We start from the raw sequence: 27,746 nt of genomic DNA on the forward strand, positions 1-27,746 counted from the left end.
TTTTCCTGGATGACTGTATCTATATTGTATATACATACTTGTGTAGTTAATGTTCTATTATATGCCTTATATATGATACATATTCAGGTATTAGTATGTTTCCAATCCTAAGTCATTAAGTGAAATTTTATTACTAGTAATGGTACTGATTAGTGTAAGGACCATTGATGGATCGTTACATTAGTTTTTTGAGTTGTTTAAGTTCATATGGTGATGCATTATGTATGATTTTTTGAGTTGAAAGTTGAAATAAAAATATATATATATAGGAGATTGAGTTGCTTTTAAGTTGAAAGATCTTATTGTATAAATCTAAGTTATGGTGCTCTAAGAGTCCAATGTTGAAAATCATCATTGAGAGAGTTGGCTCTTGAAGGAATAATTGCTTTTAAAGTTATCTCCTCTAGGTTTTTAAGTTAAAAAAAGGGCGTGGAGTCAGGCTAAGTCACACTTGACATAAGCGACCAAATAAAGTAAGGCATAAAGTTAGAAGCCAAAATTCCTAACTGATTGTTGGAAGGGTACACGATATCAAGAGGATAGTTGGAGGCTAATTCCATTTAGGACTTAGTTGATGCTTACCAATGTCATGATAGACTCATTTCTAAATTGTTTTATACCTTATGGTTATATCAAACCTTCCTAATTTAAGTGGCGATATATCTGAGAAACATCTAAGTTGTTTATAACTTTTATGCCTACTAAGTAGTATTTATGACCTAAATATGACATGTCAAGTGTTGTAGGTTTTGTAAGATTAAGTCACTTAAACTACTCATCGAGTTGTAGAAATTTTCCATAGTTAAAAATATGTGACGATGCATAGAGTTGTCTAGTTGTAAGGTTATGCATTCATGTTGCTTAAGTTGTTGAATTGTGCATCTTGAGTTGTTGAGTTGGAAGTTGAAATTTATGTTTGAGTTGGCATCATAGTTGTATGTTGTCACAAGGAATATTAAGTTTAAAGATATAAGATGAAATATGTCTTGTCTTAAACCGTGAATATCTACTACTTGTGATGAAGTTATTATTTGAGTTGATTCATGTTGAGGAATTGTTTTAAAGTTGCACAAGTTTACCTTTTGTTTTCATGGTTGGAATGCAATGATTGTATTTAGTATGAAAGTATGTCAGAATTAGGCTGGATGGCAAATACAGAGTATTGGCAGTTATCTTGGAGGATGGTATTTTGTTGATGCTATTTTGATGTAGTTTGCATAGTGTTGTTTGACTGACACTACAAGTTAATGTTTTTAGTTCCAATGCATGTAATTACATATTTTCAAGGATGATTATATTCGTATAAGAGGCTTCATGTTTTTTTTTTATATTTTCTCATACTTGTCTTAGTGATAATATATATATATATATATATATATATATATATATATATATATATATATATTCACTCATTCTTGGCTCTTATATTTTATTTTTGATGACTTTGATATTTTTTTTTATAAATTTAAGAAATTAAAATAAATAATAATGTTTATTAATTTAAAATTATACATGATGGAACAATAAAATAACTACGTTTTGAATCAATATATATATATATATATATATATATATATATAAAAGGAGGGTTCAAACGATACCATTGTAACTTTTACTAAGTGTTACATCGTTCAATAACTTTATATTAAATGTAAATTTTGAAAATTTAACCGTTAGATTGAAAGTTCATTATCTCTTAGATCATATATATCAAATTTTAATTCATTTTATTGGGAAAAATTTAAGCTCTACATTGACTAGAAATAAGATAATTAAAGAGTATATAAGTAGATGTCAACCCTCACCTTATAAATTAATTTTGTAGGGTTAAATTAAGCTCATAACTCACTATTCTAAAATGATATCAAATCACTCATCACTATCAATTTCAATAGTACTAGACTTAAGGGAGTGTATTAGAAAAATCTAAGTCATATTAAATGTCACAAAAATTCATATATTTTTCTCTACATTAAAAGAGTATTTACTAGTGGTAAAATATTTTACAATCATTTTTATTGTCACTAAAAGTTTATTTTGTTGTAGTGAATACATATTTAAATCATTTGTACATATCATACTAATTATATTATAATTCTCATATTAATGCAAATTTTGTTAAAATGTTTTTTTTCTCAATCAAATTTTTTTTAAAATGTTAAAGGATATTGTTGGAATGCAATCAAAGTCCCACATAGTTTGAATATGAGGATGGACATGAGTTTATAAACACATAATTGTCTTCATTGGTTAAAAGGTCTTTTGGGTGATGACCAAAAATAAAACCATGAAGACTTAAGTTCAAAGTGAACAATATCTTACCAATATAGAGACATGTGTGTGTGACAAATCCTAATGCACAACAATGGTATTAAAGTCAGTGGATTTGAGTAGAGGAGCGATGGTGCAAGTACTTAGAGCTTGACTGAGCTCTATAGGTCATCATTGATATACTTATGTATTAGCTTTCGCTGCAAAGAGCAACAAGTGGTATCATAGCTAATTGGTTTGGCCAAGTGACCATCTAGGCAGATGAGTATGATGGTTGACAGATGGATTTGAATATAGGAGTAGTGATGTAAGTACTTAGAGCTAGCTTTTGCTGCAAAGGAGCAACAAGTGGTATTAAAACTGGTGGATTCAAATATAAGAGCAGCGATGCACGTACTTAGAGCTTAACTGAGCTCTATAGGTCATCATTGATATACTCGTGTACTAACTTTTGTTGCAAAGGAGGAACAAGTAGTATCATAGACAATTGGTTCAACCCAAGTGACCATCTAAGTAGACGAGTATGATGGTTGGATGGTGGATTTGAATATAGGAGCTGTGATGCTAGTACTTAGAGTTTGACTGAGCTTTATAGGCCATTATTAATATACTTGTGTACTAGCTTTCATTGCAAAGGAGCAATAAGTGGTATTAAAGCTGGTGGATTCGAATATAGGAGTGGCGATGCAAGTACTTAGAGCTTGAATGAGCTCTATAGGTCATCATTAATATACTCGTGTCCTAGCTTTCACTACAAAGGAGAAACAAGTAGTATTAGAGCCAATTGGTTCAACTAAGTGACCATTTAGGTAGACGAGTATGATGGTTGATAGGTGGATTTGAATATATGAGCAGTGATGCAAGTACTTAGAGCTTGATTAAGATTTATAGGTCATCATTGATATACTTGTGTATTAGCTTTCATTGCAAAGGAGCAACAAGTGGTATCAAAGTCAATTGGTTTGACCAAGTGACCATCTAGATAGATGAATATGTTGGTTGGCATGTGGAGTTGAATATAAGAGCGGTGATGAAAGTACTTAGAGCTTGACTAAGCTTTGTAGGTCATCATAGATATACTCATGTACCAACTTTCATTGCAAAGGAGCAACAAGTGGTATTAAAGTTGGTGGATTCGAATATAGGAGCGGCGATGCAAGTACTTAGAACTTGACTAAGCTTTATAGGTCATCATTGATATACTCGTGTACTAACTTTTGCTACTAAGGAGCAACAAGTGGTAGCAGAGGTGATTGGTTCAACCAAGTGACCATCTAGGCAAATGAGTATGATGATTGGCAGGTGGATTTGAATATAGGAGCGGTGATCATGCAAGTACTTAGAGCTTGACTGAGCTCTATAGGCCTCATAAATATACTCGTGTACTAACTTTCGTTGCAAAGGTGCAACAAGTGGCATTAAAGCTGATGGATTCGAATATAGGAGCAAAGATGCAAGTATTAAGAGCTTGACTAAGCTCTATAGCCCACCGTTGATATACTCATGTACTAGTTTTGTTGCAAAGTAGTAACAAGTGGTATTAGAGCCGACTAATTCGACCAAGTGACCATCTACACAGACAAGTATGATGGTTGACAGGTAAATTCAAATATAAGAACGACGATGTAAGTACATAGAGCTTGATTGAGCTCTATAGGCTACCATTGAGTAGCTTTCATTGCAAAGGAGCAACAAGTGGTATCAAAGTTGACTATAGTTCAACCAAGTGACTAGCTATCTAGGAAGGAAAATATGATGGTTAGCAGGTGGATTTGAATATGATGGTGCAAGTACTTAATTATAAGAGTGGCAATGCAAGTACTTCAAATGTGACTGAGCTCTATGGGCCACCATTGATATACTCATGGATTAGCTTTTGCTGCAAAGGAGGGGGTAAATCATGGTTTTTTATTTGAAGGGAGGATTGTTGGAATGTAGTTAAAGTCTCACATTGTTTGAACAAGAGAGCTGGATATGAGTTTATATACATACAATTGTCTATTGTTAAGATGCAATCAAAGTCCCACATCGGTCGAACATGAGGATAAACATGATTTTATAAATACATAATTGTCTATATTGGTTAAGATGCCTTTTCGGTGATGACCAAAAGCAAAATTATGAGATTTTAGGTCCAAAGTGAATAATATCTTACCAATATAGAGACGTGTGTGGAAACCCTCAATGCACAACAAGTAGAATTAGATGTGCCATCTGGTTCAACTGAGTGATCAACTAGGCCAGTATGATTATCGTTGATAAATGGATTTGAGTATTCAATCCCTTGTGTCAAAAGTCTTCCTAATGGTGGATTAATTCATATATTTTCTCCTTCTAGTGACATGGAGGTACTTAGGAGGCTATCACACTATTATGAGTTAACGATGGAGCAACGATGAAAGTATTTAGGGTGTGACTAAGCTTTACGAGCCACTTGTATCATGAGTTAATGATGGAGCAACGATGCAAGTACTTAAAGTGTGATTAAGTTCTATGGACCACATTGAATATATTCGTGGACTAGCTTCTACTGTAAAAAGGAGAGGGGGTAAACCATAATCCTTTGTTTGAGGAAGAAATTGTTAGGATGTAATTAAAGTGCCATATGATTTGAATAAGAAAATGAACATAAGTTTTGTAAACACACATAAAGTCTCTATTGTTAAAGGTTTTTTGGGAGATAGCTAAAAGTAAAACTATGAGAATTTAAACTTAAAGTGGATAATATCTTACTATGTGAAAACATGTGTGTATGGAAACCTTTTGGTGTACAACAAATGTAATATGATTATTGAGTAAAATTAATGTAAAATAATAAATAGAAATAAGATTGCTTAAATTATAAATTAAATTTTATGAAAATGAATATATGTAAATTATATGAGCCGACAGCTCTTTTCTAACGAGAATCCTGCCTTGGACGTGTGTTTCCTTTATCTTTAATGAATGACTTACTTGACATAAGAAAAAAAAAATGGAAATTATTATTACAAAACTATGTAAATAACTAAAAATCACACCATAAAATAAAAATACATAACGTATGTCAATATTACTCGTCCAAACCACCTAAAAAAAGACTTTTAACACAAACCTTTTTTCATAATATATGTAGTTATTTCCATCACTGTTCCCTCCTTATTTGTTATTTCGATGTTCAAACCCCACTCAACCTAAAAACAAATTAAAAGAATAATTATGCAAGTTTAATCATTCTGTTTTATAACAAGTAAATACAAGGATATATGGAATGAAATCTGTATAAAAAATACTGCTACCATATCGTCCTTCTAGTACTATATACTAATTAAGCCTTTCTTGTATTAGATAAAACATTTTCAAACTACAAATTAAAGAGAAATGTGAGAAAGAGCTTCACGATTTGTCGCGTTATTGCTTCCTTAACAATTTGATGATATGTAAAATTCACAAGTATTCTTCCGTATTTTCGGAATGGATTGCATTGTTATTAGTTTTGAACTTTGTGCTCTACTATTGGAATTAACTTGTCATTTTTAAATATTTTATTCCATTTAATCATCATTTTAATATATATATTTCAACAAGCATTAATTGTATTTAAATGGAAAGGGGAAATTAGGCAGCAAAAATATAAAACACGATCAATTAATATTTATGTAATGATATAGGGAAATCAAATTAAAATTGCAGTATTGCAGGTACATGGTTGGAATTTACTAAACAGGAAAGAAGACTTACCCATGTTGGAGTCAGTATAAGACTGTAAAAGTGGCGCACTACTAGAATTTTTTCTATTACCTAAGGATTTTTCTAGGAATTTTTTATTAAAATTTGTAGGAAATAAATTTTTTGCGAATTTTTCTACAAATTTATTTTCGCAGCTAATACCTTCGTAGATAATTGTTTCTTGCCAATTTCAAAATTTGCAAAAAAATTTCTTATAATTTTTGCTATAAAAAAATCTATAGAAAACTTTCTTGCAAAAAAAAAATGGCAGCAAACTTTCTTGGGGAAAAAGAATTCTTAGAAAATTTGCAAAAAATATTCTACAAATTTTAAAATCTACAAAATTTTTGCAAAAAATTTTCCACGAAATTTAAAATTTGCAAGTAAATTTCTTGCAAAATTAAAATTTCCCAAGTAAATTTTCTGCAAAATTAAAATTTTGTAGGTAAATTTTCTGCAAAATTTCAAATTCACAAGTAAATTTCCTAGGAAAAATCGCAAATAATTTTTTATAATTTTTTTTAATATTATGATGCCCCGCTAGTTCACAATTCTTATAACCTTCACATTTTAATATTATGTGCCCTGCAAGTAAATTTGCGTTTTGGCCACCAAAGGAAAAAATAGCCACAAGTTCACAATTCTTATAACTTTCACGTTTTAATATTGTTTTAATATTATGATGCCCTGCAAATAAATTCACGTTTTGGCCACCAAAGGAAAAAATAGTCACTCGTGGCAGCAAGTGCTGATATGGGTAATTTGTACACTTCAATTAACCTTTTCATTTCTTCCATAACAGAATCAAGTTCATACTTACCACCATAGATATCAAGTTCCTTTAGGCCTTAATTTAAAGCATACTGCATAGTTCATTCAAGACAAGAATTTGTTTTGATAATCATACTCAAAGCCCTTAACTCACTCATTCAAGTACATAAATAATTTTTCAAGGTTTAGTGAAAACATTGATTAACCACCAAGGCCCATTATAACAAAAAGAAAGCACATATATAAACTACTGAAGCATATATAAACTCAATACCCATATCATAGAATGTAAAACATTGATGATGTACTTGATAATGTGTGTCATCACATTATTAACCAAAACCAAGCAAAGAAACTAAACAATGACAAGAACCTTCTCAAATTTGGATGACCAAAACTTTCCTGAACTCTTTAAGTTTAAACCTATTATCATCATAATCAAAACTAAGCAAAAAAAAATTGAGCAATGACAATAACTTTCTCAAAGCAAGATGGCTGAAACTTTTTCAGTCTAATTCCAGTCCATGTTAGTTCCTGATTTATAAGCATAAAAGGTCAAGATCTCATTTAATCATTATAACAATGTCATCATAAAAAACCACTAAATTAAATAACACTCACAACTGAAAAAAAAAATACTAAAGATTTAATCTATTGCATTCAAGACACAAATCAAATATGTTAGGACAAGAAACTAAATAGAATATGAGGTAATACACCTTTTTCAAATATCACCCTCCTCATCACTATCTTCATCATCATCATCATTGTCAACATTTCCATAGCTACGTTCCAGTGATGGAGGTGGATGAGAAGAAGAGCCAACAAATCCTAAATGTGTCATTAAAGCTACTAAATGTTTCCATGTCTCATTCAACTCTTGTCTTATTTCTAGCTTATCCTTTTCTTGTCTTTGCAACTCTTGCATCATTGCTAGCTTCACTTCCTCTTGTTTTTGCAATGATTCATTTAATGCCTGAATTTGACCCCTTAAAGTACACACATCCTCATATTTAGTAGAAAATCTTGATGGAGTCAACATTTTGCCTAAAGATCCAAGACTAGGGATCCTTCCATTTTTCTTTCCAACTAAATCTACCCATATATCCAAGTCAGAAGACATATGATGATTTATAGATGATTGGCTATCAACTCCATCCTCCCTTTGAGATGATAACTCAAATTTCCTTTATTGAAATTTGTCCTACCAATGAAATTTGTATAATAAAATTAACTCGAACTAACAAAAAGTCTCCACTTCTCCTTTTTTAAAAGGAAGACATAAAATAACTATTGTGTCTTAAATTTTTAAAATATCACTATATCATAAACCTGGTCATGTAGAAAATTTCCAGATTTTGAAGGAGGCTACTCCATACCCAATATCCTTACTCCATACCCAATATTCTAAAAAATCAGCAACAAAAAACTTACAAATGTTAATTCTGCATGATGACCCACCCAACTTTTATCCTTTTTCCGATGTGTACGAAAATAAAACTCACTTAATGATGGATCCATTCCTTTTTCCTGTTTCTGCATTGATAAAAAAAAGATTTAGTGATATTAATTTCAAGAACTAAATTATAAAAAACAACAATAAATTAATAATACCATTCTTTTCCAATGCAAACGGTGAGGAATTGATCCACCGGTATGAAGAGATGCACCATTCACAGATTCACGATTTCTTTTATTTACTTCTGACTTTTTCTTAAAACTTAAGGATCTCCAATGTTCCTTCAAGTGTGCCCATACATCTTCTCCTATCCAAATTGGTTTTCTCTCTAAATCCTTTCGAACTTCTTGCATTAATTGAGACATTTTAGCTACACCTCTTTTCTCAAAATTACGTCGCACCATGTCATTATATTCAGGTGGCCATGTAAATTTTGACTACATTGGTTTTGATAAAAATGAAAAAAAAAATTATTAGGCAAATATTCAAAATGGAATCTTTTTAATAAAAGTTTAAAGTTTGATTACTTGAAGCATATCAAACCACGAATCCCTTTGACCGATAGATAGCTTCTTCCATGATGGTTTTGCGTCCCCCAAGTTACTTCGTATGATTGAAGCAAGTGCAGCAATTACCAACTTATGTTGATCAAACCTATGTAAAATAATAAAAAATGATAATTAATTAAAATATCAAACAAAAATTCATATCATATGCCAATAAATTAAAATGACTCACCCATCCCCTTCTGGGAGTATCAAGATTTTGTTTTCATTATTGTCTCCACTAACATGACTAGATGAAGAAGATGGAGTTTCATTAACTGTTGAATATTCGGGCATATGAATGACTTGAACAGAGATAGGTTGAGATTGGGTGGGTTGAGGTGGGTGGAGGTGGAGGTAGAGGTGGAGGGGGAGGTTGAGGGGGAGGAGGTGGAGCTTGAAATTGATGTGGAGGTAGAGGTTGAGAATAAGTGGGTTGAGGTTGATTAGCATAAGCTTGTAGACTAGATGATGGTATAATCAATGGTATATTAGCCTGTATAGATTTTTTTCCTTTAAACTTTTTGGTTGAATGCATAAATCTCTTAGAGTCTAACATCTATTTATTAAGTATTATAACAAGAAAAGTTAGTACACATATAAACTAATTCAAACAAGCACTAAAGTGAAAATTTCAAACAAATTAACATCATCCCTGTAAGTAATTGTCAATAGTATGCAATATAATGCTAGAATAACATCATCTAAATTCACAATGTGATACTAGAACAACATCATAAAACCAAACCAATTAAAACAAACACTATCATTTGCTTTTAATTTTCATCTTCACGATTAATAAAATCTCCTCTCTTCCTACTCCTCCTGAAACAAATAAGAAAAAGTAAGTTTAGATAAATTTACTCTTTAAATAGATTATATATATATATATATATATATATATATATATATATATATATATATATATATATATATTAGAGAAACTTCACTTCAAACTTGATGAATTTCATTAGTTGGGCAATTCGAATTATCATGTAATAACTAGTAATTTAGGTCCAAAAAACACTCGGGGTGGATCATTTAACAAGGTTATATATGATAAAATCAATTTAATGAAATAAGAAACGGGGCAGAGAACCAGATAAAACCAACAAAAAGAGGGAAACCATCCTTATAAAATTGAAAGCACACCGAACATGCCACATGGTTTGGTTTATTTTATCCCTCAATGGTATCACTAAATCATATCTCTTAATTTCTATGCACCAAGTTAGAAAATAATTAAGAAATAGGAGAATAAGCAATATCATTATGAAAAATTACTAAACAAAAACATTAATAAAGTCGATTAGTAAATATAATCAAAGTCATGATCATTACTATTATATTTTCTATCTCCTAACAAAGCAAAGATTATAATATACATTAGAGTTGATCTAATGATGAACGAGTTGAAATAATATATACAAAAATTTTATGTTTCAACTATGATGTTATTATTGTATTTTTTATAAATAAAAAAAGATAATAATATGTCAAAATTCTTTGTTTCTTATGTCAAAGTCAAAAGGAAATGCAACCAAAGTTATGCTTTAAAAGGTGATTGTGGTTGGTTTGGTTCACGTTGGAATTGACATTAAAAGCAGAAGAAAAAGACAAAATATTAGTGAAAAAAATTAATAAGTGTATTACTATTACTAGGGGATTTATTTATGTGGAAAAAGGTTTAGAGTGTAACTCGATTTTTTTAAGGGAAAAATGTATATTTTAGAATGGAAATAAACATATACATAATTTAAGCATCGCTAGAGAGAGCATAATTTATTCAAAATTTTATTATTCATTTGAATTAGGTACTTCTATACAAAGTTAGGTATACAATCTTAAAAGGAATACTTAAAAAAAAAAAGATACTTAATTTTTCTTATGAAATTACTTTAATATTCCTTTCAAATAGTAATGAAAGAATTAAATATTTTATATTTTAATATATTAAATAATTTTCTTGTCGTTTAATATAATTAATTAATAAAATATTAAAAGCATTATTAAAAATAATTCATACGAAGATATGAGTCAGTTGTAATAAAAACCATCATATGAATCATAAATTAATTATTGGTAGAAATATATTGTGGAATTTCGGCACGGACAAGACCATTTTAATTTAAAAGGATTAAATTTACTTAGATATAATAAACAAATAAAAACAATTAAAATTAGAAAATGAATTAATTCCTAACCTGTTGGTGAAATAGCATCTTGATTGTCGTGTTGAGATCATTGTGGAATTTCAAGGGAATATCATCAGACTTCTTGGTTGATGTTTCAATTCCAATTATCGATGGTGTATTTATTGTGCCTCCTTCAGAGAAAGTTTTCATATTGGGGCATTCAGCTACCCTACCTCCCAACAAACATGGGAATTGCAAAGTGGCATTCCCTGAATAAAAGCTTACTAGACTTTGTAAGAAAGTTAAGGAAAAGTATTCAAGTCGTCCAAATATGATCTCATGAGAAGTATCTTCATCTTCTGTTTTTATTATTTCTTTTATTGATACACAATTCCTTATAGCTAGATATTCAAGTTGCACCAAACTTTTGGCAATTGAAAATGTGAGTAAATACTTCATCCTTCTACAGCGGGCCACATGCAATTGTTTCATATTGATGAAAGATACGGTTGAGCACACTAATTTTTCTAACTGAGGGCATTCGTAAAGCTGTAATGTTTGAATCTTTTCAGTGTATGGCTTTACCCACGTGTGCTCTAACCCTATTGACTCCAACTCTAAAAGCCCATATAGGTCTATTTGAAGTGACTCAAGCTTTACAAGATTTTTGGCAATGGATGAAGGGAACAGTGTTACCAAGCTTCCACAATTACGAACATCCACTTCTTGCAAATTAGGAAAGTTGACAATTCCTTGGGGAGCTTTGTTCCATTTCCATACACATTCCAAATTTGACAAGTCTTTTAAAGTAAGTTTCTTCAAACGAAAGACTATTCCCTTGGTCTTGTCTATGTCAAATATTACTTGCGCTGCATCAGAGTTATATACATTCAATTCTTCCAAGCTCTTCAAGTAAGGAAGAACATGAGATGGAATTACAATATCTCTTTTACTTGCTGCATCAAATTCCAATTTTTTTAAACTGCCACAGAAGTTGTCTGGAAAAGCTGGTTTGCCATGCCGAACTCCCTTCATTTCAGGATAATCAAAAAGTTTCGCATGCTTTCCATATTCCAAAAAAACCTTGAAAGCAAAGAAACTCAATGTCAGGAGTGTTTTATGAAAACTATATACAGTAAGGAAATAACTCAAGAACTTCACTTGGAAAAAAAATAATACTTAGTTACTTTGTAAGACAGAAAATTTTTAACCTCAAAACTCAAGCATATCTTTTTTAATATATAAAATAAAGCATGCTTGAACTTTCTATCATTTTAGATGAGTGTGATTAAGTTTATTTAAATACACTTATTAATAATTTCGTTGTGTCACATTCTTTTTTTAAATCATTGACATAAGTGAAATTTGAACTTAGGACCACATATAAATTATTGAAATTCACGCCATTTGACCGACTTTACGAGTCACATCTTATGAACTTTAAAAAAAATGAAATATATGTACTATAAAGTTGAATAAAAAATTAGTTCAAAATCAACTAAATCTTAACATATGTAACATATTCTCAAAAGCAAGAGAAACTTTTATTTATTAAAAATAATAAAGATTCATACTTAAGACCACTTGCTTAAGACACCAGTAAAAAAATCATACATATATATGCCTCATTAATTGAGATATATGTAGCTATCATGTATCAAAATTCAATTTTTTTAATTAGATTGAGTTTAATTTTAAATATAATTAATATAACAATTTTATATTAAAAATAAAATCATTATAAATATGAAATTTAAAGTAAAAAATATGAAATTTACAACAATTTAATATTGGATGATGATATAAAAAGAATGCAATATAAGCATATTTTAATTAAATTTTTTGAATTAATTACTATCAAATTGAATAATAATATAAAAAACTTTTATGGTATATTTTAATTAAATTCTTACTCCCACTTTTATAAATAGGAGTGTTCAACGGCCGAGTTAATTTGAGTTTCGGTAAAAATTCATTCTGAACCAATTAAATTTAATTGATTCGGATTTCATAAATTTTTTTGCTTAAGCTTAATCGAACCAATCTGATGTTGATTGGGTTAGTTCAATTTGGATCATTAGATATCTAATGAATTTTTTAAAAAGATAAATTAATTTTTTCAAAGTAAATGAATTTTTCAAATATTAACTAAATTGATATATTATTAAAAATTAACTAAATTAAAAAGATTTGTAATAGAATTCTTCTTGATTTCTTTAAGTATTTGAAAAAGAAATGAAAAAAATCAACATATTGTAACACAAAAACATCTTTAAAATAATTAAAATAATATATACATATTCATTGTTAACCAAATAAATAACAATAATATATAAATTAATTAGTTTTGTTTCAGATTTTAAATATGTAAGTTTGATACCCAAACCAATTATCAGATTTAATTGATTTAGTTCAGATTAAACCTAAAAAAATTTAGAACCAATTAAATTAATTCGATTAGTATTGTTAGGTTGATTGAATTAATTCAATCTAATGAACATCTTTATTAATAAACTAATTATAATACAAATTTGGTATATGAAGAAAATAAAATATTATTTTTACTATTTAAAAAGCATAACAAAAATCATTATTTATACAATTTTCTTCATAAAATTATGCTAGAATTTTGGACATTAAATTAGACTTGATTAGTACAGATAAAGAAACATGGACAAAATGAATAAATGATCTAATTATATCTATATAGAAGGCATAATGTGCATCCTTCGTATTTTAGACATGCTACAACATACAACTATATATGTTTTAGGACAAAATATTATTTTAATTGTAGAATATTTACTATAAACAAATCTTCAATGAAATGAAAAATAATTTATATGCTTAGGTATCATGAAAAATTGCAATTATTATTAAAACTTTAATGCATACCTCGTCTGTGATAATTTTTTGTAGAGTGTTATTCAAATCACCTTCCCAATACCATTTGTCTTTTTCTCCAGCTACAACATGTACTTTTTGTAGGTTTGGAGAGCTTTGAACTTCAGAGAATTTTGTCATTCGAAGGCAATTACTTACTACTAAATTTTCCAGCAATGGAAATTTTAAGTCGCACTTCTCCAAACTGCAAAAACTTTTGATATTTTGTAGATCCACCAATTCTAAAGATTTTAATTGTCTAAACTCAATCTCTTTTACTTCTTCCTCTTCATTTTTTGCAACAATTTCCAAAATCATTGGGCAGGAACTTACCTTCATAGTTGTGAGTTTAACCAAGCTTTTGGCAGTTGAGGTTGTCATTAAATTCCTCATCAATCTACAATTCATCACTTCCAAATGTGTTAAGTAACTGAAAGATACTGAGGGTGACACTAAATTTGTCAATTTAAGACATGTGTGAATGACCAATAACTCTACCCTTTGAAGAAGTTGGTCATGCTCAAAACCTATTTCCACTAAAGAATACATATGTGTCAATGTCAACTCTTTAAGTTGCGAAACAACACCTATCTTTTCTTCTAAAACGAGACTTCTAGGAGTCCAAATGCTTTCCAAGTGACTCTCTGCCAAGCCTAACTTTTCCAAATTGGGAAGTCTATGAAGAAACCAAAAAAGAACTTTAGTATTATTTAATCCAAACAACCGTAGAGCTTGTAGTTTGTGCATTCTATGAATGCTAACAATGTATTTATGCATCCAATCTGCTGCCTTTAGGCTCAGTACCATTTCCTCCATGTTGTATATCACCTAAAAAATAGATAAATATTAATTAAGATATATCAATATCTAAGCATGCTTGAAAACATATGTGCGACGACATTTAATGTGTTAATTTAAAAAAAAATATAAGATATTATATTTTTTTCACATCCTTTAGTAAGAGATTCTTCATTCATGTTTTTCATATTATTCACCTTTTCTGTGGCCAAAACAACTAGCTTTACTTGTGAATATGTGGTTTCTGTAGTGAGCCCTTCTAGCTTGTAACAATTCAATATGCTCAAGTTCTTCAACGATGGCCACTCTAAAGTGTGATTTCCCTTGTAGAAACTTCCAAGTTCATATAAACCATCAAATGATATAGTGTTTAGATGAGGAAATTTAAAGTTGATAACATCTTCATTTGAATCTTTATACCAAGCAACAATTTCCTTCATTGTCGTACACTTCGATATCTCAAGAATTTCCAATTTTTCTAGGTCATTGGCAATGGAAAATGGAAAAAGACATTTTAAATTTGGACTCTTTTTAACACTTATGCTTCGAAGATTATTGTATTTAAGTATTTCACAAGTGTCATCCTTCCATACGTGCACCAAATTTGGCAAAGCCTCTAGAAATACATTATGCAAGTTTGTTTCATTACTATTACAACTTTGTGGAATATTTGCAAAGTCAAATATGTTTTCCACTAAATTGCAATCAGTAATGGTTAAGCTTTGAAGGCTCTGAAATCTTTGCCCTATATAATCAGGAAAAATCATAACAAGTTTGTAACACTTTCTTATTATCAAAGAATCCAAACTCTGAAATGAATGAAGACCAATATGGGGCTGCCAAATGGTATTAAGTCTCTTCATGAAAATGATCTCCATTGTCTTTAACTTGCAGAAAACATCAATATTCTATAGCAGGAAAAGGAAATTGTTACTTAATTATGTGATCAAATAAAGTACCACAACAATTAATGAAACTCAACAGCAAATGATAAGAATCAAGTTTAATTAAAATGATCCATTCACACACCTCTACATCTTCTAGACGAAATATATCCTCCATCATTTCACATGCACATACAAAAAGGCTTTGGAGATTCACCAAACTTTCAGCCATAGACAATGACATTAAATATTTTAAATTACCACAATTTGTCACATTCAGTGTAAGCAAATTTTGAAAACAATGTAGAGATTGATCACTCCATATCTTCACGATGTTGATTGAGGACAACTCTAACCTTTCTAATTTAGGAATTGAAACCTATAAGAAAACATAATTAATTTATCATCATTAAATAATTTTGATTTTCAAAAGTTGATGTCCCAAGAGAATTACAAGATCTAAATGAGTATGACTTGTTACTTTGAGGAATAACGTATCAAATTAAACATTAGAAATTGTAGAGCAATTGACACAATTATGATAATAATTTTTACATACCTTTTCATTGAAGAGTGAAATGCGAGTATCAATTACATCTTGGCTGACATTAGTGGCAATATCTTTGTTCTTGTTTCGCACTTGATCTTCCAATGATTGTGCACTAGAAGGCATCTTATCATTGGTATATAAACAAGAAAAGGTTGGTAATGATTGTAATGTTAGAAATTTTAATTGAGGAAACACAATCTTGTCATCATTGATAGTATTAATTTGTCTTTCAATAGTATGAGTTTGTCTTTCAACAGAAACTATCTCCTTCAAATAATCACAGTCACACACTTCAATTGTTTCAAGCATGGTGAGTAGTCTAACCATGGAAAATGGGAAAAGGTTTTTCAACTGATCACATGTTTTTATCTTGATGCTTTTTAAGCTGCTGAAAGAGCCATTTGTAAGCTGACTGTCACATATTTTTTCCAAATTCTCTACTTTGTAAAGATACATGGACTCCAATTTGGGAAAAGCCAACTCCATTGACTTGATAATGTATTCAATGCTAAAATTGTTTACAATGGACAAATGTTTCAAATTTGGAAATCCTTCAACATTTAATTCATAGAAAACATCATGAACATCATTGATTTCTCCCAACAACAAATACTCAACTCTTTTGAACAACATTTTAATCCATTTTTCAGAATGAATGTTCATACCTTCTTTAAGGTTCAATGCCAAAAATTTCACCACTTCATACTTGTCAGGGATATTGAGTTCTCCCACTTTAAGTGTGTTAAATTCACCAATTACAATCTTGTAACTATCTAACCTGTCAAAAAACAAGTTTTGTGGAAAATGGACATCACTCTGAATGTGTATGTCTAGATTTTGTAATTGATTCAAGTGCCTCAACTCAGAAAGACTAGCATTTCTACTTTCCAAGTTCTTCTCAGTCTCCCATGGAATCAAGCTGTCTCTCATATAAAACTCTTCCAAAATGTTCATCCTTGATATTATATTGGAAGGTATTACTCTTAGTTTTAAGCAATTGCTCAAGTCTAAAACTTGCAGCTTGTCTAACTCACCAAATTCATGTGGCAAACTTTCAATATTAGATCCTGAAAAAGTAAGGATTCGTAACTTCTTTAACTTTCCAATGATTGATAAGTCTTTTACTAGAGTGCATCTCTCCAAACTAAGCATTCTCAGTTTTGCCAAGCACTGAATCGAAGTAGGTAAGCATGACAAATCCACACCGTTCAATATCAAGATTTTGAGTTTAATCATATCTTTAAAAAGGTCATCTGGTATTTTCAAAAAATCAACTTTGCTGTCGATATGTAAGACTTCAAGTATAGGACAATATATACTCCCAGGAGGCCCATCATTGATATCACAATGGTGTAAAAATATAGCAGTATACCTTTCAAGTTCACCCTTGTGAGGCCACTCATCTAGTATGCCATTTTTCATGAAAAGTACATGCTTTTCTTTGGATGATATTGAAAGAGCAACATCACGCACAATGTCGTGCATGTTGAAGCGGTCATTAGAGTAACTTTCCATCAACAAACTTGATTTTTTTAGCTCTTCTATCAACACATTTACTTTATTTCTCGCTTCTCTAATTGTGTGGACTCCTTGAAGCAAACCTAAACCCACACAATACTTTACCAAGTCCATAAGCAAAGCATCATTTCCCATTCTAGCACAATGTAGAAAAATATGCTTAAGTTGGTCATTTTTAAGATGATCATAACTTAGCTTTACGCAAAACTCAATAGGTTCTTGCCCTTCTGTAAAACTATGTCTTCTAATTTGTTGATAGACATCCTCCCATACAAAGGAGCTCTTGTTCTTTAGTGTTCGTCCAATGGAAACTAATGCAATGGGCAAACCAGCACACATTTTGGCCATTTCAATAGCTTTCACATCAAACATGGAATTTTTTTTTCCTGCCACTTTCATAAGTAAAGTCTCTGCCTCCTTTTCATCAAGGACTCCTATCGAGAAAGTTGATCTTTGTTGTACATTCATATTGCATAATACATCTTTATTTCTAGATGTTAGAATAATTTTACATCCTTTATGATCACCAGATACCTTTTCCATTTTCAACTTATTGAAATCGACAGAAAACTTTTCTGTTTTCAACTCACTGAAATCGGCAGATAACTTTTCATTTTCTATCTTATTATAACCAAAATCTTTGACATCCTGTTGACTACCATCCTCATCATCACTAAACGGAATCCCCAATCTTTTCATGTCCAAACCACTCCAGAGATCATCTAGGATTATAAGGGTTTTCTCCTTTTCTTTGTTTAGCCTCTTTCGAATGCGATCTGCTCTTACAATCTCACTTTCTTCTTCCAATCTCATTCCTAACATCTCAGTAATTTGTCCTTGAATTTTTTTTATGTCAGGATTTATTGTTATACTTGCCATAACTACCATATTGAACAACTTCTTTTCTTGAGCTTTCTTTGCAACTTCTTTAATCAAAGTGGTCTTACCCACACCACCAACCCCATAAACTCCAATCATATTAACTGTAGAGTCTTCTAGTGTTATCATAATATTCTCCAAAATTTTGTTTCTTGACCCCAAACTTTCATAATCAATGTTAGACAGAGCAACATCAATGGATGGACGTACTCGATAGGAAACTTTTTCAAAACTTTTATTCAAAAGTTGATTTTTTTTTATTTCCTCTACCATCTTTGTAGCATTTCTGCCTAATCGATACCTCAATATTAAGTTATTAGGAAAAAAACCAATGAAACACCTTGTCTTTGAATGGCGTTCATCATGAATAAAACTTTCATATTTTTTTATCTTTTCATCCACATGTTTCAACCAATCAAGGACATCATTTTCAATTTCTTCTACATTCATTTCTGCAACCCTAACATCATTTTGTACCCTGGTTCTTTCATTTTCCATCATCTTAATGTAATGTTTCACCTCTTCAAATGTATCATTGTAATTTAATAAGTAGCCCATATGTCGTTTGACTATATCACCTCCACATTGTAACACATTTTGAGTAGTGGTAGAGATAACTGGGTCCATGCTACCTTGTTAGTTGACACTCTTCTTGTTTTTGTCTTTGCTTCCTACTTTGACTATAACTTTTCCTAAATGTTGCAAATATAAAATTTCAAAATGAATATGACATAAAAGGACACATATTCTTAAGACATTAAAAATATATATATATATATATATATATATATGAATTTAGTTATGAGTTCTTAATATTTTTTTGTTTGCAGTCAGTTCAATTAATATAAGTAAAGAAGTTATGAAGTTATGGTAACTTGGGCGGTTATAGTGTGAAGGGCCATTATGCATGCCTTATATGTGAAGAAAATACAAGTTATATCCAATTGAAACATGGGCAAAAGACCACATATATACACTAGGCATCGCAAGTTTCTAGTTCATAGTCATACATACCGTAGATTGAAGAAAGTATTCAATGGATGTCAGAAAGATGAAATTGCCTCGGCACCACACAATGGTGAACAAGTATATGAGCGGGTGAAGAACATTAACATTGTGTTTGGAAAGACGCAAAAGAAGTCAATTGAGAAAAATATCTGTAAGAAACAATCAATATTCTTTAATCTTCCTTATTGGTGCAAGCTAGATGTTAGACACTGTATAGATATGATGCATGTGAAGAAAAATGTTTGCGATAGTGTAATTGGGACATTGCTAAACATAAAAGGAAAGACAAAAGATGGAGTGAAAGCACGACAAGATTTGGTGGACATGGGTATACGTTATGAGTTACATCCACAGTCTATTGGAAAAAGAAAAGAAAAGCTTTTGTGAGTGCTTACGCAGTGTGAAAGAGTCTCACTTACTTCCCTCAAATGTTAAGAGTCTGGTGTCTTTGCAAGATTTGAAGTTAATTGGTTTAAAGTCTCACGATTGTCATGTCTTAATGCAACAACTTTTACATGTGGCTATTCATAACATTTTATCATCTTCTGTTAAAGTTGTTATTACTCGATTGTGTTTATTCTTCAGTGCCATTTGCAAGAAAGTTATTGACCCTTTAAAGTTAGATGAGTTAGAAATTGAAGCAATCACAATCTTTTGTCAATTGAAAATGTATTTTCTACCTTCATTTTTTGATATCATGGTGCATTTGATAGTTCATTTGGTTAGGGAGATTCAATTGTGTGGCCTAGTTTATCTTATGGATGTACCTTGTTGAGAGATACATGAAGATCTTAAAAGGATATGTCAAGAATCAATATCGACTAGAAGCTTCTATTGTGGAGAGGTACATTGCAGAAGAAGTCATTGAGTTTTGTTCAGGGTACATTATTGTCTTAATTCATGCTTTTTAACATTTATATATTATTTTCTTTTTGTGATTCAATTTTGAAATATAAATTATATTTGAATTTTTATTCTAGACTGCCTGGGTTAGGTGTACTACTTGATTTTGTATTCTAGACTGTATGCAGGTTTTGGGTGTATCAAAAAGTAATGCAAATCTTAAAAAAAATGCATAAATTTACGTCGGATATGGTACAGTCTGACGTAAATTTACGTCGGACATGGTACACCCGACGTAAATATTTTTGTGTTATTTTTCTTGGTTTTACAACTTTTTTATGTCGGTATTCAAAAATCTCCAACGTAATATTACGTCGACTTTTAAACCCGACGTAAATTTACATCTCCCGCATTGATGTTGGACTTTTTTCTGACATAAAAACCTCAAAATAACATATGTAAAATACCTCTTTTGCACTAGTAAAAGAACCAAAGTGGGGAAAAGATGGTTGCTGATGGTTGCATGGAGGGTGGAGGCAGGGACAAGACGTGAGGGTCACATTTTTCTTTAGTGTTTTTAAATCGATTTGAATTAGAAAAAAATGGTATACATTGCTTGTATCTACATCAGTCGTAAACTCACTTAGAATGTTTATGTTAATCAATGTAAAAAATACTATATTTACACCAATGACACTAATGCATATATAATATATGTGTGTTTCGTAAAGTATTTCGTTGTACACTAATACAGCAAAGACATTTAACATAAATTAAAATGGACAATAAATATTGGTTCTAGAACCGATGTTGGTTCCTATGATATAAAATGGGAACACTTTCTACATCAGTTATATTATAATCGATGTTGAAATATACACTTTCTAATACACCATAGCTGATATGACAAGGCTTCATTCTTTAACAAGATGATGTTAAACAACCTTGATCACTACAAAGTTGTTTCGTTCCTCTACCCACTATCATAGTCTATGTACATACCTAAAGCCTTCCTCATCCCTTGATGTGAATCCAGTCGGGTAAAATTGAAGATTAACAAGCCTAAAGTCATATGATAAAGAAGAAAGATTGATGGGCTGAAATTTAAGTAGTTTGGGGGTGAATAATTAAATAAGTCCATTATCTTATTTTTTTAATGTAATTTTCGTTTTATTTTATTTTATTAAATAAATCTGATGGGTTTCCTTGCCTTTTAGGTTACTAAGGGGAAATAAATGCTAGTGGGAATTTATTGCTTAGTTAGTGGGCTAGTGAAGAGTTAATATTAAGTGTTAGTGGAAATTTATGTCATCTTGCCTATCTAAGCTTATAAATAGGAACCTTTTGTAAAAAATTTAGACGAAGAAACAAAATGAATTATTCAGAATTTGGATATTTTTCCAATTGAGAGGATTTTCTCTCTCTAGGTTCTTAGGAACTACTTTTGATTCTTATCCTTGAATTTCCTAATTCAAAGTGGCGAATCTTCCTCAACTTATCAATCTTTAGAGATTGTGGCGTTGTTCTTCCATTTCTTACCTCAATCCATATTTTTTTTCTTTTAATTTCTTAATTATGAACTTTCCAACCTAGATAGATCCGTAAAACGAATTCATCCCTCTAGGTTCACATCATTTGGTATTAGAGCTTCAGCTCTGGGTTTGGAATGGAAATGGAAATTTACTATACAAGATGTTTGGTTGACGACTCTCTGTTCTTGGTCGTAGTAGATGAATTCAATTTCAGAAATGTCGTGAGCAGCATGGCGGTTGAGAAATTATGTCTGTCCACTACAAATGGACAAGCAATGATTAAATTCTCTATTGGAAAATATGAAGATGAAGTTCTTTGTGATATTGCCTCCATGGAGACATGCCATATGTTATTACGGAGGCCATGGCTGTACAAAAAAATTATAAATCCTGAACGACCTTCTATTTGTTTTGTGCATGATAGACGAAGGATTAAGTTGATATATTTATCAATCGACGTTGTACATGAGGATCAATTGAAATTGAAAATAAAGATAGAAAAAGAAAAAGAAGAGAAGAGGAGAGCAGAAGATGAGATACATAGAGAGGAAGATGACAACTCTAACGTTACATTTTCTTCTTTTGATGTGTCAAATTTACAGGAACAGGAGGACAAGTTTTCTTGTTTGAAGAAGCATGTCAACACCATTCCTAATGCACCTTTATACATCCAGGCCATGTTTCAGAATAAAATTCAAGAGACCTTGCACTTGGAAATTGGAGTTGATTTGTTGTTTGAAGTTACTATTTTCCAAAGTTACCACTTGAACGGGATTCAATTCCTATTCATTGAGTATGTTCGTGGTTATGAGTTCAAAGAGGTTTTATTTGTTTCGTGGATGATTAATAACTTACCAACAAGTGAAGCTAAAGATGGATACAAGCGAGATGTCTTCGACCCAGGAGGAAACATTATTTGCGTTTCTGTAGTAGTTAGTGAATTAAATAAATTAGGAAATAAATAAAGTCTTAAGATTCGGGACGAATCTTCTTAAAGAAGGAGGGTATGATGTGAATCCAGCCGTATGTAAAATTGAAGATTAACAAGCCCAAAGTCATATGATAAAGAAGAATGGTTAATGGGCTGGAATTTAAGTAGTTTGGGGGTGAATAATTAAATAAGTCCATTATTTATTTTTTAATGTAATTTTCGTTTTATTTTATTTTATTAAATAAATCTGATGGGTTTCTTTGCCTTTTAAGTTGCTAAGGGGAAATAAATGCTAGTGGGAATTTATTGCTTAGTTAGTGGGCTAGTGAAGAGTCAATATTAAGTGTTAGTGAAAATTTATGTCATCTTGTCTATTTAAGCTTATAAATAGGAACTTTTTGTAAAAAGTTTAGACAAAGAAAAAAAATGAATTATTCAGAATTTGGATATTTTTCCAATTGAGAGGATTTTCTCTCTCTAGGTTCTTAGGAACTACTTTTGATTCTTATCCTTGAATTTCCTAATTTAAAGTGGCGAATCTTCCTCAACTTATCAATCTTTAGCGATTGTGGCGTTATTCTTCCATTTCTTACCTTAATCCATATTTTTTTCTTTTAATTTCTTAATTATGAACTTTCCAACCTAGATAGATCTGTAAAACGAATCCATCCCTCTGGGTTCACATCATCCCTTCTCCACTCTCTCTCACACGAGGCTTAGGATCATGAGTGCAACTTGATCTAATATGTCATTATCACATCTGATCATTGCTTCAAAACCCTTAGGCAAAGAGAAATCTATGTGGTTTGTCACAACACCATTATAGAGTTTCTCAATGCAAAAAGCCTAGAAGAGTTACCTAGTGGAAACAATGATGAAGATGAGGCGCACAACAATGGAGCCTTATTAGCGTCAAACACAACAATAAGAGATATTGATGTCTGAGTTTTGGGATTGCTGGCATGGAAATCATGACAACAATGGCTGGAGTGAGTTCATGCTAGGTGGGGAAGACGAAGGTTTTGAACACACCAATGCAAAAATGAATTATAGGAAAGATTTTTAAAAGGCATACATTGGTTCAAATTAAAAGTGACGTAAAAAAAACTATTTTTACATTTTTTCTAATTATAACCAATGTGTAAAGATTTTTTACATCAGCTATTTTAGAACTGATGTAAAAAGAGTTTTTTTACATCAATTATTTTAAAATTCGTGTGAAAAAAATTAATTTAAAGTGCAAAAATGTTGTTGCATCATTTCTTCATTATTACTCATCCAATGTGAAATGACGTCAAATATCACTTTTGTACTGGTGGTACAACTTAGTAAGAGCTTAGGATCTTTAAGGTGGTACAACTTAGTAAGAGCCTAGGATCTTTAAGGAGCTTGGAGAGGAGGAATTCTTATTAGTCCATATATATCAATACATGGAGAGGAGGAATTCTTAATCAAAACTCATTATAAGAAATTGACACTGCAATACATATTATATACAATAATATAGAAAAAGTGTCATTATAAAGTATATATCATGATATAACAATTTTCTTATAATGTAATTTTAAAATATTGTTAATCCATATATCAAATTCTTACTCAAAGTATTATTGAAACAAATATATAATTGGAATGTTATAGAATAACAAGTAAAGAATTTCAAATTAATAAAATAATACATAAGAAACTAGAACAAAAATACAACATTATAAAACAGCTTGATAGATATACATACCAATAATGGAGCTTTTCCTTCTTGTTGTGAGCTTGTAGCTATTCAGTTTGATTTGAAGATGGCGATTCCAAGGTAATAAGGATAGTGCACTCAGAACCTTTTTTTTTTTTTTTTACTTTATTTGAATTTTTAATTTTAAATTTATGATAGAAAATGAATAATTTAGAAATACAAAGGATAAAAAGAACAAATTGGAACAAAATTAATCAAAAAAAAAAATCAAAGTGTTCTTTTTGAAATATTTTTTACTTTTCTGGTTAACAGGAAATTTAGAAATGCAATAAAGAACAAACTGGAACGGGAAGAAATAGAAATAAAAAGGAAATCCTTTTTTTTTAGTTTTTTTTTAATTCTAGCAAAAAGAAAACACAGGGTAAGGAACAAACTGGAATATAATATACAGAAAATATATATAAACTTTTTTTTTTTCAATTTAGAAATGTAAATGTAAAGGAGAAAATGGGATGTAAATGAAAACGGTTGATCAGATTCAGAGGCACGACAATGAATTCACTAAAAAGAAATTCTGTCTTCTATTTTTTCTGCTTGGTTTTTTAATTTGCATGAGCAAACAATGATCGCAACCCATATATATATAGAGAGAGAACAGAGATAGATTCTGATTAGAATATTTATCATGAGAGAAGGAGAGGCAATTCCTTACTTGGCATCTGGCAAGAGAAAGAGTGAGAATTCAGATTAGAAACACACGAAATCCTTTTATTCTTTTGGAGAATACTGAGTACAGTGTACAGAAGAAGAAAAACAATCTTTGTTATTGAGAAGGTATGAATATAAACTGTAACATATCATAAAGCCTTAAGCTAGAGTGATGTATAAGATTTGTTTGGATAAGTTTCTCACTTCTAGAAAAGAAAAATAAGAAAAATAATTAAAATAAATTTTTTACATTAAAATTAACTTATGTATGGATTATAAAAATAAGATTTTGGTAAAGTTAATAAGAGAAAATTTTAACAAAATAGCTTAGATATAAAATTATTTTAATCTATAAATAAGTTTATTTCATTTTTCCCCTATTTTATTCTCCTAATATTTCTACGCAAAGCCAAATTATTAGACTTTCTAAGGTAGTGTTGGTGAATCAATGTTTTGCAAAGGAGAACAGTACATAACTATTCCCTCCGTTTTTTTTTCATAGTCATTTAAGATTTTACACGGGACTTAAAGAAATCATTGATATTTTAGTTTTCAAAAATATTTATTACTTACTTTCCTATTTTACCCTTTATCTTTTTTTGTATTTTTGAGACTGTTGAACTACAATCTACTCCATTAATTATTAATGCATTGATTACACGTGAACTGTAACCTACTGTATTTAATTATACTTGTCGATGAATTAATGGTTATAGTTAAAGAGTCTTGTAAATAGTTGTCCCTTTTTTTATTTTTTTATAGTATTTTGTTGGAAACATATTGCTCTTATAAATGTACATTAACTTTATATGGATAGTTGGAAAAAAAATAGGTAGACATTAAAAATAAATACACACATTGTTCAGTAAACATGTATTAATTATCAAGGATAAAAATGAAGAAAAAAAATTAATAAGTCATTAATTTTAGTAAAATGACAATGAAAAAAAAATAACAAATTCTGACAAAACGACTATGAAAAAAAAATTAGAAGGAATAGATATTATGAATTGATTATTCATTATATAGCTTTCGTTATTACTGTTATTGATTTTTATGAATTTGACCGACTTAGCGTAAAATTTGATGCATGTGTATATGGTAGAATGTTAATTTGGATCGGTCCGATGAATTCATCTGGTCAATTCGTAAATAATTATATTAAGTTTTGAAAAGAATACTAAATAAAATCATGTCATTTTTGATTCAATTTCTTAACTCCAACAAGTTAAATTGAGTTTAGGTTGAATTGACATGCAGTTTACGGGTTGATCCTTTATTAATAATAAGTCAAATAATTTGAATTATTATTAGTATGTAATAAAATAATAAAATATAATAATAATAATAATTATTTATTCTTTTGTAATTATTTATAGAGTTGTAATTACAAACTTAGAGTTAAAGTTAGTAGTTTTGAAAGCTTTGTCACTCCTATTATGTTTTAAATGACTTGATCATGTAATTTGTCATTGTTGTTTTGTTTGTTAAAAAAGAAGAAAATGTATCACACTTATGTCAGAGCTCATGGTATAATAATAAAAGTAAGAGTAAATATATTAATGACAAAGACCAAGATACTAAAAAAATTAAGTCTAATACTTCTTAAGTATGAAATTATTATGAAAAGATTGGTCTAGCTAGTTGACATGGGACAAATGTAATGATTGTTTGAAATTGTATACATATAAAGTTATTAGGTGTTTCATGACGTATATAGTATCAATTAATTAATTATGTTGTAATTTTTATTTTTTATTGTAAAGATAAATTTTTTAAAATATTTTTTTAATTAGACTAATTTGATTTGATGACTAGATATAGGTTAATTTGGTCAAAAAATGTCAATTTTAAAAAAATACAAATCAAATTAACTTAATCTAAAATAGTATTTGATCTGTGTAAGTCTGATTGAGTCAAATTGATTTGACACCTCTAAAATATAGATTATAATTAATTTTAAGTAGTGAAATTTAAAAAACGTTGAATGAAAATGAGTTGGTTAAGAGATTAATGAAAACTTTAATTTATATACTGATTTTTAAGACATTTCATATTATACAAGTTGATTTGAAACTATTATAGAAATTATGACCAATACAAAGTGGTAACCTTACAGTATGTTGTTCCATGAAGATCACAGATAAAGAGAGAAGCGAATAATTCTTTGCTTGGCAAGAGAAAGTGGATGTGAACTAAGAGGGGGGAAAAAGAAATGAAAAGTCTCTTCCACTAAAGGACATTGCTTCTGGTGAATTCTTTGCCTTCTGAATAAGAAAAGAATAAACATAACGTCCAATGGTTAAAGAAAAGCACGATCAATATTCGTAGAGGAGTATCAATGGCTACAAAGTTTGATTGTAGTTTTGAAATTTAAGAATTGGTTTAAACAAGAGATGGATGCTTCAACTTGCACATCATCATAGTTCAAAAAAGAATGACACCAAGCAGTAACTGCAAAGCTGAAGGTTATATGTGAAATGATATCCTTAAATAAATAATATTTCGTTGGTTAAAGTCACATTTCATAAACGCAGGTTTAATTGTTAAATAAACCAAAAAAAATATACTTATTTCTCAATGTCTTATTATTTTTTTTTTTCGCATCACATTTTTTTTATATATTTGTCACGTCT

General features: G+C 30.0%; 1 protein-coding gene across 4 annotated transcripts; it reads right to left on the reverse strand.

Annotated features, from left to right (window-relative positions):
- Positions 1 to 7,377: 7,377 nt before the first annotated feature.
- On the reverse strand, positions 7,378 to 25,354 carry LOC109801841 (uncharacterized). 4 transcript variants are annotated; one of them, XM_083072949.1, is made up of 12 exons: positions 24,451 to 25,354; positions 19,416 to 19,558; positions 16,014 to 19,093; positions 15,600 to 15,833; positions 14,768 to 15,478; positions 13,785 to 14,600; positions 10,959 to 11,972; positions 8,948 to 9,579; positions 8,737 to 8,863; positions 8,365 to 8,646; positions 8,185 to 8,286; positions 7,378 to 7,954 (listed from the first exon to the last, which is right to left on the reverse strand). In XM_083072949.1, the coding sequence occupies exons 3-8, from the start codon at positions 19,026 to 19,028 to the stop codon at positions 9,571 to 9,573; spliced, it is 5,799 nt and encodes a 1,932-aa protein (XP_082929075.1). In that variant the 5' UTR covers positions 19,029 to 19,093; positions 19,416 to 19,558; positions 24,451 to 25,354; the 3' UTR covers positions 7,378 to 7,954; positions 8,185 to 8,286; positions 8,365 to 8,646; positions 8,737 to 8,863; positions 8,948 to 9,570. The 4 variants fall into 4 exon arrangements, with proteins under 4 accessions (XP_082929075.1, XP_082929073.1, XP_082929074.1 ...); XM_083072947.1 differs by having other exon boundaries at positions 7,378 to 8,286; XM_083072948.1 differs by lacking the exon at positions 19,416 to 19,558 and having other exon boundaries at positions 7,378 to 8,286.
- Between the last annotated feature and the right edge of the window lie 2,392 nt (positions 25,355 to 27,746).

Source organism: Cajanus cajan, chromosome 4 (assembly GCF_000230855.2).
Source record: "Cajanus cajan strain Asha chromosome 4, NIPB_CcT2T_4, whole genome shotgun sequence".
NCBI classification, from domain to species: domain Eukaryota; kingdom Viridiplantae; phylum Streptophyta; class Magnoliopsida; order Fabales; family Fabaceae; genus Cajanus; species Cajanus cajan.

Bases quoted from the DNA above. Each gene is read 5' to 3' on its own strand.
- LOC109801841 (XM_083072948.1), bottom strand. From the start codon at position 19,028: ATGGACCCAGTTATCTCTACCACTACTCAAAATGTGTTACAATGTGGA. The intron at 15,479-15,599 runs GTGTGTGAATGG...TTCCTGCTATAG, and splicing joins TTCGTCTAGAAGATGTAGAG to AATATTGATGTTTTCTGCAA. The intron at 14,601-14,767 runs GTGAATAATATG...TCTATTTTTTAG, and splicing joins TTGTTTTGGCCACAGAAAAG to GTGATATACAACATGGAGGA.